This window comes from Aulostomus chinensis, chromosome 21 (assembly GCF_037954235.1).
Source record: "Aulostomus chinensis isolate RoL2024-O1b breed Wild chromosome 21, RoL_Achi_v1.0, whole genome shotgun sequence".
NCBI classification, from domain to species: domain Eukaryota; kingdom Metazoa; phylum Chordata; class Actinopteri; order Syngnathiformes; family Aulostomidae; genus Aulostomus; species Aulostomus chinensis.
Genome location: NC_141340.1, coordinates 15395992 through 15408396, shown reverse-complemented (window position 1 = coordinate 15408396; position 12405 = coordinate 15395992). Strand labels below are relative to the sequence as shown.

General features: G+C 42.2%; 1 protein-coding gene across 2 annotated transcripts in view; it reads left to right on the top strand.

Moving 5' to 3' along the window:
• Positions 1 to 12405, top strand: part of ahrra (aryl-hydrocarbon receptor repressor a) — an 81422-nt gene that overhangs the window by 3905 nt on the left and 65112 nt on the right. Inside the window, exons 2-4 of one of the 2 annotated variants that reach the window (XM_086191425.1) lie at positions 4931 to 5028; positions 10337 to 10429; positions 12014 to 12195. In XM_086191425.1, coding sequence (XP_086047551.1) covers positions 4940 to 5028; positions 10337 to 10429; positions 12014 to 12195 — 364 coding nt within the window. In that variant the 5' untranslated portion in view covers positions 4931 to 4939. Of the gene's footprint in view, positions 1 to 4930; positions 5029 to 9678; positions 9936 to 10336; positions 10430 to 12013; positions 12202 to 12405 lie in introns of those variants that run through there. The other variant, XM_086191426.1, reaches the window with a different exon arrangement.

Here is a 12405-nt window from a genome sequence, read left to right as displayed (position 1 = left end):
AGAAAAGATATGTTTTTCATGAGTTAGTTGTTACTCATGAAGGTGTGTGTGTGTGTGTGTGTGTGTGTGTGTGTGTGTGTGTGTGTGTGTGTGTGTGTAAGTGAGACACTGTTGCATATGTAATTCATGTTATACACAGTGCCGTGTATTCTGTCTTCCAGTGTTCTTGTACAGATGTCAACAGAAATCACAGATGTCGTACGTACCTTTGTTTTGAAGCTGCAGTACTTTTCATGATTATTGTGCGTCACAATGAGCCGCGAATATCATTTAGCATCACTTTTCCACTGCATTTTTTTCCTTCTAGGCAAGTAATGAACATCATTAAATTCAAGGCAGTAACCACTTGCGTGGTGAAAGTGATGTTAAATCCTTCTACAGGTGAAAGCCCAAAAACTTTCCTCTTTGGACTACAACTGTAAGAGAGAGTTGGACCTCAATTTCATAATGGGATTTTTCTGTACAAGTGTATTAAGTCTGTATGTAAAAAAAAAAAAGAAGCTTCTATTCTGACACACAAGTGTCTCACTGTACCTAGAACTTATTCCACTGAACTCATATAGACAGTACCAGTATCAATAAGATCAACATGATTTGAGACAAGTGTGGTTTTAAATGGTGAAGTACCTGCATTGATGATTGCAATCATTCATGCTGCAACTAACGATCCATCCAGCCATCCATCCATTTTCTTACGCTTCTTCCTGTTAAGGGTCGTGGGGGGGGGGGGGGCCTATCCCAGCTTCTAGCGGTCAAAAGGCGGGGTTCACCCTGGACAGGTCACCAGTCCATCACAGGACCAACACACAGAGACGAACAACCATTCACACTCACAGTCCCACTTACAGTCAATTTAGAGTATCAATCAGCCTCGTCCTCTCTTGATGTCTTTGGACTGTGGGAGGAAGCTGGAGTACCAGAGAGAACCCACACAGGAACAGGGAGAACATGCAGACTCCACACAGAAAGATCCTGTGCCTGAGCCTGGACTCGAACCCAGAACCTTCTTGCTGTGAGTGACAGTGCTGACCACTGCACCACCGTGCCGCCACAACTAACGATTATTTATATTATTAATTGATGAATTGTTTAGCCCATAGAATTTGTAAAAATATTTGAAAAAAAAATCAAAACTTCCTGGAGCCTCTAGTGTTGTGATTAAGTTGATACTTTTGTCCATCCAACAGTCCCAAACCTATTCATTTTCTGTAATAAATGGCAAATAAACCGGTCAGCAGCTAATTTAACTGGGATGTACGTTCATATTTTTCCACTCATATTAAACGACAGGTTGATTTTTCTTTTGTGGCAGGATTCAGGAAGCCTTGTCCACTGTTATGAAAGAGTGTTTTCAAGTAAGTTTTACTCACCGTATTGCTTCATAGAAATAGAAACAAAGAAGTGTCTTCCGCAAATCAGTTAGACAGCTTGCATCTATATATATGTTACCCCCTGGAATTTATATGTTGGTGATGTTTTCCATGGTGTTTTACTGTTATTTTTGCAAAACTATGCAAAAACGCTTATCAAAGGATCGAGAAATTGAAATTGCATTGATTTCACTCTGGTTCTGGCTGAGTTGTTGGAGGTTTGTGCTTGTTCCTGTTTGTTCATTAGCACCCTTCTCGTACTCAAACATAAGATCTGGCAATCTATTACTCAGATACAAGTATACACACACACACACACGCACATTCACAGTCACCCAATCAGTAAAATACCCCACTAACTGATCCTGGTGCATCCTGTAATTCCCTGTGAGCTATGCTTTGGCTGCAGTGAAACGACTCAAGCTCGAAGGGGAGGATTAAATTGAGGCATGACGATTGCTATGGAATCAGAGAGGCTAGCTGCGTCAAACCAGAGCGTACTTGTTTGATAACTACTAGCGGTCACATATATAGAAGCAGGAGTTGAGGGGATAAGCATATCATCTATCCACGTATCCATGAAAATGCCCACAAGCCACCAAAGGTCAATAATTCTAGTGTTTCGATCACACTTTGATTTTTGTCAGGGCAGAATATTTGGAAAACAGAAAACACACCCATATTTGTATGTTACGCACACAAACAGGTTGACAAGCTCTGTGGTGGCAGGTGTGAGCAAACTGCCATGATCCAGACACCCAAAAGCAATTCACAAATAAATCAAAGAATACAAAAGAAGTACATGGAAACAAGTAGGGTAACATGGCTGAACGGGGTTGACCAGTGTTTCAAAATGTTGGAAAGGCGGTGTGCCTGTTCCTTGATACAAAACGTTCAACAGAAAATTCATCTGTAGATTCCAGAATCGAGGAGTTGCACTTTTATTTGCTTTCATTCTAGCTGATATTTGCAGTTTTCTATCACCCACTTTGTGAAAATTCTCTCAAAAAAGTAAATCCTGGAGCTTTCAGTGTGTCCATGTGCCCTGTGCCTGTTAAAGTCTTTATAGTGTAGCTTTTGCTTTAGTTGTACGCGCCTCCGTGAGGTGCATGCATCATCAGCCTTGTACAACAGACTAGCTTGTGTCGCTAATGTGCATGTCAGTCCTGAAGGCCACTTTGTGCTGATTGATTTTGAAAGAACAGCAGCCAGTGAAACTCCCAACGTTCACCAATGACACCGCTACAATAACTCAAGAACTATTACATGCAGCAGAATTCCCATTTATAGCTGGCCTTCAGGTTAAGCCAGAAAGCAATGAAAGAAGTACCATAAAACGGACAGTTTGTTCACTCCAGCTCCAGTAGACACGTGGCAGTGCAACATACTGAGCTCAATAGAAGAGGTAATGCTGCTAGATAAGAGGGGCTCATTCGATGAGCTAACACAAACACGGTTCATTTCAAGGGATTATTTGCTGGTGAATATATAACTTTGTTTGCCGGTAGATCGCCCTAAATCCTACACACTGGCCCTTTAAATAAGCCAGTGTTGTACAGATATCCTGTTTTCCGTTACAAATAAGTCAAATATTTGATTTTTTTTTTCTTTTTTGAAGCTTCTCTCATTATAATCAGCTGAGAACTGAGTTGATTTAAAATGGCGAGTGCCTCTCTGAAGTTAACAACATCCCAAACATGACACACAGGCCTTGCTGAAATCATTATTGATGACCTGGATCTAGACTGGCCCGACAGGCAGGCGACAGAGATCCTGTACACTTTAATGAAAAGCATCGCTCAGTGTAGGAAAGCTTTCCTCACCAGCGTTGTGGCAGATTGAGGGCTCAGATGTACGCTCGTGTGTGAGCTGTATTGAGGGCGAGAGAGAAAGAAAGAGACATTTGGAATATATTAACATGGCTGTGGCATGTGGCAGCAAATGGAGTAACTCATTGAATTTCCTCTAAATTGTTTTCACTCACACAAGGTTTGGATTGGATTGAGTATGATTCAATAATGTTGTTTGTAGTTGTCAATACAGTAGTTGTGCAGTCGCGAGGAACAGAGGACCTAGATTATGAGGCCATCACAAAATCCCCATTGTAACTCAGAATAAAGAAAACTTTGAAGTTGAGAAGTCGAATACCTTCAGCAAACTTGGTAACGCGTCTTAGCTCAGCAGCCAAACTCCTCAGTACTGAAAGGATTTCTTTTAGGACTAGTAAAACAAAAATAAAGATTTCACGAAGATCTAAATGTATTTCTTTCTGCAAATGATGAGAACCTGCCAGTCTTAGCCGAGATGTCTGCCTCAGTGGTCTCCTGTCTGTGGTAAAAGAGGCCAACTTCAGGAACCAGAGTCTGTCTGAGCCTCGGTTAAGATCCCCGGGAGACATTCATTTACTTTTACAGTGCCAGTTTTCCTATCTTCAGCCCATCTGCTTCGCTGAAGCAATACTTTCTCTGCAGAGGCACTGAAGAAAGTAAAAAGGAAAACTCAGGTGGTTTGAAGAACACAAGTCTCAAGCGGAGCATTTCGTGTCAACTTAATAAATGCGAGGTAGTATATCAGTTGAGGTGGCAGTTTCAGATGTGTCAAAGTATAGATGAAAATGCTGGTTTGAACATGTTATTGCCCAGTATCACCTGTGTACCTTTCTAGGTGATTGCTACTTACATGAAGTGCACAACAGATGTCAGGAGCGAGGAGTTACAAACTCCCATCTCGCTTTGCTTCTTGACTATGAATTGAGGGCTAAAAAACAAGGTTCTGTAGTGTGTGAAAACAATTTTGTGCATAAGAACCTCTCAGGAAGGAGGCCCAGTGACAGTTAACATATCGTGTACATTAACTGATCGACTTACACACATTTCCATTAAGATAATTGGGCCTCATTCAGGAAATGTTCTTGCATGTGCATTTTGTCTTACGCACTTCAATTTCAAGCTGACATGAGGGATTGCCAGTTAAAATAAGTGCACACCAGATGTCAGGAGCAAAGAGTTACGAATAGCCATTAGGCTTTACTACCTGCCTTTGAGACTAAACTGAGGGCTAAAGTAGTTCCTTCATGTGAAAGAACAAATTTGTGTCTGGACATCTCACAAACAAGGCCCACCGTTTTAAAATTCAATTATGATAAACCTTTTTATCCCTTTCAAGTTGTGTTTGTGATTTTGTTAAAGATATACCATATATGGTTAAGAGATACAGTGGGTTTTGGGGAAGTTCACTGTTTTTCTTACTTCCTATGGGCCATGAAACGCGTACATTTCTTGAGGCAGATCAGTTTTGTGTATTTTTAATGGACTGAATTTATGTAAAACAGCAATATAAGGCTGGATTAGTTGAATGGTTGACTGTCTATGAGATCAAATTAAGCAATCGTGATCTAATAGGCATACAGAAAATCTTCCAAGCTTTAGGGGAGGCCAAACGTCTCAGACTTATGCCCCTGGTGTACTAGAGATGGTTAGGACAGTTAAATTTATGAAATTCTGAGTGTGAGGTGACTTGTAGTCATTGTGATCTGTTGTGCACACCTGATTTCTCTTCAGCTGTCACTGATGTCCCCATCCTCTCTTTCTGGATCCACCTGCCTTGACACCAGGATATTACAGAGAACATCTCTTTGCAACCATCATCTCGGTACAAGGTAAGATTGCGCTTAACTGCAGTCAGCAAATGGTCTCACGTGATTGGTTTTCCTTAAAGATGAGCAAGTCCTCAATTTAATTTGTGGATAAAAAATGTTGTTTGATTTTTAAAAAATGTATTACAATGGTGCTATACTCCATCAGGTGTGTGTGAAGGCATTTTGGGGTAGGACTGAAGTGCAAAACAAATCTCTCCTAGCTGTTTTATCCAGGTTTCCACATGTGGAGGAGGACTCTCCAAAAGCTGGAGTGCTTTTACTGTGAAATTCATTTAATGGCCACCGGCCTCTGGCTGTACAAGCTAGTGTGGTTTTTCAAATGTGCATTACCTAGGGCAATGGCTATTCTAGTGTGTGTGTGTGTGTGTGTGTGTGTGTGTGTGTGTGTGTGTGTGTGTGTGAGTGAGTGAGTGAGTGAGTGAGTGTGTGTGAGAGTGAGTGAGTGAGTAAGAGAGAGAGAGAGAGAGAGAGATCATGATCTCTCAGTCCTTGTGATCGGGGGCAGAGATTGCACGTTTGAGCTCCTCACTATGGTTTACCTCTCCTTGCTGGTCTCCCCTCTTCCGTGCTGATGATCTGTCAGCAGTGGTTCACCTCAACAAAAGTTTTAAACACTTGCTAATTACAGCCACGGCACATCCAACACCCAGAAACGGGAGTCTTTTCATATTGTTTGTACAAACAGTTGCTGGCTGATTTCCCATTACTGTCAACTTTCATCCTCACAACACTAACTCAAGTTGCTCACAGGGATTCCCCAGCATCCTGGGTGTTAGACAACACTCTGGCCCTCTCCCTGTCTCTCTGCCCCCCCCCCCTTTCTGTGTACCCCACATTTACAGACTAACCCACAGACACAGCAGATTACAGAGTTTGTTGTGCGTACATGAGGAAGAAATCCTCCATTTGACGCTTTTTCTGACCTGAAAATGAACTGCCAAAATCTAAAAGGTCAATGAAAATGTATCCCCACTCAGACACAATACAGGATTTTCCCTCTTAAATTGACTCTTCATCCAGCTGACCTGCTTGACTTAAGTACAAGCCCACGTCTCATGTCTAAAGAAACACACTTGATGGAAAATACACTTATTGTCCATCCTTCCAAGAGCCAGACAGGAGGATAGATACCTTTCTGTCCTCTGTGTGATCATTGGGAGTTTTTGGCTCAGAAACACCAGCTGACTGCGAGTTAGCTTAGCGCAATGTATGCTAGCATTCATGTGTCAAATGTCACCAAATGGACAGTACAAGAGGAACACGGGCTTTTCAGTCTGAGACGTTTTATTTTCAAGGCTCAAAGCTGCAGTTTGGTGTAACACAGGACATTCGTGGGTAACATAACAACGAGATAAGCATCTGTAACCCTGAATCATTCATCAGAAATGAGGGTCCTGCATAGTCGCAGTTTTGTAGAAGTCATGTATTTTGGGATCTAATTCTTTATCTGTCACACAAGAAGAACACTTTGTTGTTAAAATAAATGATGTGAATTAAGGCGCGCTGACCTATTTGGACCGACCTTTTGAGCTGCCTCGTAGCATTAACAACTATGCCGTCATGGATTATATTCTGACTCCACAAATGTAGACAGCGCCATTTACGCTCTGCCAGACTAACCCTCCACCATCTCTCTGAGTTCAGGGTCATCCACAAGTGAGCTTCACACCTCTCATGACCCCACCCACTATTTAACTGGACTTCTATTCCACCGTAGTCTCTCAAATACTGTCACGTATTCACAAGGGTGTTCAACGTTTGTGTGCAAGGTCACGGTGCCGTCTTGTTTAGCTGTGGCACTTCATTATCTTTTAAAAGCTTTGTCTTGTTTTGGCTTTTCACTGAGCAATCATGTACCTCTTAATAACAAAATGGCCTTGATCTAAATGATAGTGACAGAGATGAAGTGAGTGTATGTTCGGTTCTTTCCGATATTGACCGTCCCATCTATTATGGATGTCCATTAGAATCAGGCGTGTCACAGCTCTGCATGTCCCCTGAAATCCCACAGTGACGTCCTAATCAATGAAAGCCACACTATTGCTCCTGGCAGATGCCTTTCACGGAGTTCGTTTTGCTCATTACCCTAAAAATGTGTGTTAAGCCGCACACACATTTGCATAGCACACATGCATTCACGCACATACACACACACATGGTCGCGTGCAAAGGTTTGCCTCAGCGGCTCTGGCAGGGCTTTAAACCTGGGCTAATCTGGATGGCAGCTTGGATGGTTCGCCAGTGGATTTGTATTCATACCAAAGCATCCCTCTCGCTTTAATGGCGGTCACTGACAGTGTCAACATGACCTTAAGACCTCTTCAGATCCCCAGCTACACTTGTCACAAACAAATACAAAAAAACACCCCCGAGGAACACTTTTAGGGCAGCGTGACTACCAGCAATCTGCTCTGTCAAAGGTAGAATGTGACCTTAGGCAAGGCTTCCAGGCTATTTCAGTTCCCTACCAGGGAGGCTGGGAAATGATGAGGCTTGATGGACAGATCTGCCAGGTTTCTTTGTCATAGCAACCATGCAGTATGAGGCTGTTCTCCCGGTTGCTGCTTCAAACAATGAATGCAGCAGTGATTAAACAATGAGTTAGTCAGCACACACCACCCTGCCAAAAGGCCCCCTGGCCTCTGTCACTGGCTCGCAGATTAAAGTTTTAGTTACACCAACATTACTCAGAGCTTTACAGAGACTTCGTATGTGGGGACATGTGATTCTGGACTGTCCTGTTGCCTTCATCTTATTTCGCTGAGATACCATCACGTGACCAGTCTAGTCATGTGACTTCCCCCTCCTCCCAGGTAACTGTGTTTTTCTTCAGTTTTTTTCATCATCACCATCGGCTTTGTTGATTTATTTCCAAACATAAACGTGAGGAATATGTCTGTCTGTATGTCTAATTCGATTAAAACTCAAATAAATGAATAAATAAATCAATTCCGCGAATAATCTCAAAATCACACAACACACAACGTCATCTCGGAGTTTATTTTGCACGTTTGTAGTGCACAGACATTTACACCAGGGTGCAGTGCAGTGGACTGCCAAAGATTTCAATCACAAGCTTTATTTGGGTTTCAAGCTGCCATAAAAACAAAAATGAGAGCAAAAATCCAAAGGATATAATTCATGTATTTAATTGCTGTAGCATTCATATAAATAAACCAAGTTGTTGTTTTTTTTTAAAGGCTTTAAGCATTTAAATACTCTTCATGTGACAATCCATGCATGTTACAGTGTTCAGTGAGGAGTCAGACCCACAGACTGAACTAAATATGTCCTCGTCTTTTACCCATCGCAGCGGATAAACGTCTCCCCCGCTCGGGCTTACATGAACCAGGGGCAGGCAGCACCGCTCAGCAATCGCGTTGCTATGAGTTTCTATCTGTGTCTCACAATCCGCGTCGCACAATAATGTTCCTTTTCATGTTTTTTTTTTTTAATCTCAAATTACCGTGAAATTCTAATGAAAAGGTTACTTATTCCCTCCTGTCAGTTTTATTGGATCATATGAGCTGATCTCAGACTCAGTGGTACCAAGTCATCGCACATCACACTTCCGCTTATGTAATTTATGTATGTCATGCGCACCAAGACAAAAACAAAGAAATAATGTAAAGATACACAAAGCAATCGGACAAATTACGTCACCAGGGCTATGATTAATCCTTGGCATCCTCTGCAGAATAACTTCAGATAAAATCTCCACCTCAGTGACACATTAATGCTCTTGTTTTTACGGCATAATCTTTATTTCCGGCATTAAGCCAACATGTACATCGACATTAACGCAGCAGATATTTGTCTCCGATAACCAGACAAATTGACGCTGAAAAACTGCATCCGTCAGATTCATTTCATGAGAAGTTCAGTCCAGTATGGCGAGATATTGCACTCAAGTACCGTCGGTTTCCTCGTCAAAAATGTTTCTCTCCTCAACGTACGGTAGTCCTCGGGTCCTGGAGCGCCGACGTCCGCGGACAGCCTCGGTGTGAGACCGCTCGGCTGCGCCTCCGCTGCCCTTCGCGTGTGATCCCTCCCCTCGCGCTGCTCTCGAAATGTGTGTGCGTGCGCGTGTCCCGCGCGTGACTGTACGCTCGGGGAAGGTTGGAATGATGCGACTTTCACGTGTTCCCAGTAAAAACGCAATTCCCGCATTTAAATCGATTGTAGCCGGGACGTGAATTGAGTTCAAAGCAAATTCCACGTTAGACCGACAGAGACGCCTTCAGTTGTGTCGGCCGCAATTTCCTCTTTTAAACAGCGGTGAAACAGAGCGGTGAAATATGAAAAAGATAATAAGTGAATACATTCGTTAATTCTTAAAATTGCTACACATGAATAAAAGTTGCAATGAAGAAAAAAAAACATCTGGTTGTTGCTATGAAAAGGATTTAAGGAAGAATGTCCCACAGTTTAAAGCGAAAACTTGAAATAAAAAAAACAAAACAACCGAGATTGTCTAATTCCCATATGCTACCAACACCTGAACGCAGCATAATTGTGTGTGCGTATTTGCGTGCGTGTGTGTGTGTGTGTGTGTGTGTGTGTGTGTGCGTGCGCCCGCGCGCTGGCTCTCTGTTTGTGAGGCAGAGTTGCGTGCGAAGAGCTCGACATGTCATTCAGAGGAATCCGCCACCTGAAACGCGAGGAAGTGAAGGCGACTCAATTGGGTATAAAGCATCGGCCAACATCTGCCCCGAGCAGTGCGAAGCTGATGAAAACATCAGCTCGGAGCTTGTTCAGGACCTCCGCGCTTTATTTCATTTCCCTTGGATTTATCAGTTGGCGTTATCGAGCCGGTGCACCCCGGGAGAAGCATCTCTTTTCTGCACTTAATGAGACTCTACAGCCGATGCTATACTGGAATTAACTGACATCCACAGAGCTACTGGGTTGGTGCTCTCATTGCTCTCATCTTTTGTTGAATTTAAATGTAATTTGACATTTTGTCATTAGGCTAATGTATGTTTAATATTTTCAAGGACTGGAACCATCTTTTTTTTTTTAATTTTCCATCTCTTTGCCCGGAAAGTTGTCTTTTTTTTCTTCTATGTGCTATTTTTGACACATTTTATTTTTCTTCTAATTAGGGTTCGAACTGTCACGTTAATTTAAAAGACGCTTATTGAAATAAAGTGCAGATGAGAAACTATTGTGAGCATGATCCACGTGTGTGTGTGTGTGTGTTTGTGTGAGTGTGTGTGTGTGTGTGTGTGAATGAGAGAGGAACAGAGAGAAAAGTTTGCGTCTGCGGCGACATGTCAAGTTAACGTCCTGTCTGTCTCATCCATAGCGCACCTGTTACCTCCACGGAGCGCAAGATCATGATCCCTCCGGGAGACTGCATGTATGCGGGCAGAAAGAGGAGGAAGCCCATCCAAAAACAGTTAAGGAGCGGTGGTTCATGTGCTGCAGTTGCTTCACCAACGCTGGCTAAGCAGGCAGTTTATTATAGTGAATTCTCAGTCATAGGAGTGGCATTTACATGCAAGGGTCCAAACAGATATTGAACTCGTAAATCTAAAGTGATCGTGGCACATTTTTGTTGCTAATAAGTACATCAGGAAATGATGAACTGAAAAGTTTACTTACTACAAAGATTGTAAGTCAAATAGAGAGGAGGAAAATAGGAGTAAATATGATTTACCTTCCTCTTTATGTCACATTACTAAGGTTTTTTTTTTTTTTTAAAGTGTTCATTCACAGACTTCAATTGTTTTGACAATTCTGTCAGCTGATATCAAATATGAGTTGCATAAGTTCCAGAAGAGGGAAGTGGTAATTAAACAGTGCACTAACTATTATAGCTGTTACACCAGTGGCCTTTATAGATAACTGTCATTATCCACAAAGAGTTCCCGGTAATAACTTCTTGTTCCTCCGACATGTAAGGGGTTTTAGTTTAATTTAATTGATGAATCCAAAGTGTCTAATAGTTCCATAAAATCACGTTTTATTTGTATATCTTTCAATAGTATTGATTTGAAGTGCGGCCATGGGACTAAGAGAATATTTTTGTGTGGATTTATTTCGTTTCTGTGCATGAACAGAAACTCTCAGCTGTGGAAATCGGAGCTGACATTACATATGCGGATCATGTTAGGTTCAGCTGGTGCACTGTACTAGAATACAGGAATAACTGTGGTCTTCACAAGTGTTTACTTTGAGAAGTAAAGTCCATGTTCCAGCATAAGATGTCTGTAAGAAGAGTGGGAACGATTCTTTTACATACGATTCATCCCAGTCGGGAAAGATACTTTTTATTTTTTTTTAACAGCTTGAAAAGGGATATGATATATTCAACGTCGTTGTCACCGGAGGAAATCAGTGTGGTGTACGGTGCATTGGGAAAGGCTATGAAAAGGAAAGACAGTTTAAATACAGGGACTTGTGCCGAGTGCGGTTTATTTGGTCATGCGTCTCTGCTGGGGATGGCAAAGCGCAGTACCGGCTGTTCTCAAACACAAGCTAGAAGTGCGTCTATTTAGAAGCCATGTCTGAAAGACGTATTCAAACCTTTTTTTAAAAAGTTTGCCGCACTATTTTTTTTTCTTCGTCTATTAAGTTTTAATGTGTGAGGAGTCATGGATCCACTTTCCCCCAGAAACTGAATACACAAATGTTTTTTATGATAATTAGACACAAGGCAGAAACAGTTTAGGCTTACAAAAATATGTCACTGATTTTGATAATTGATCATCTTTTAGACCAAGACCATCAGGGCTCGGCAAGCTGACAGTGTAAGCGTCACGAGAAGGCCTGTGTCATGGATTGTCAGATTTAACTAACTTTGCTCTTAACAGCAGCATGGCTCCTGAAGTGTGTGCTGCCGTTACTGCTGGTTGAGGTGGTTCTCAGTAAAGTGTGTGTGCAGTGACTCAAAATACTCATGATGTATCTGGGGGACCGTTGAACTCAAAGGGTAACAAGTGGAAGCGTGACCTCTGATCGTTTGTGATCTCGTCATCAGGAAGCCGTCCTCTTCCAACGAGAAAACCAACCCGTCCAAGCGGCACCGGGACAGACTGAATGCAGAGCTGGACCGCCTGGCTAGCCTGCTGCCGTTCCCCCCGGATGTCATCTCCAAACTGGACAAGCTGTCTGTGCTGCGCCTCGCCGTTTCCTACCTCCGCGTCAAGAGTTTCTTCCAAGGTAAAGGTCAGAAGATGACATGTGCAGTGTGTTTTATGTGCTTGTGCGTTGCTAAATTTTGATAATATTTATCTGATAGTTTACAGGGTTACATATTTATAGGAAGAGGGACCAACATTATTTTGGCTGGCTATGAATTTGGAGGTAGTAGCACTGCACGTTGTACACACATATACAACATCTGTATGAGTAACAACTGATTGTAATATT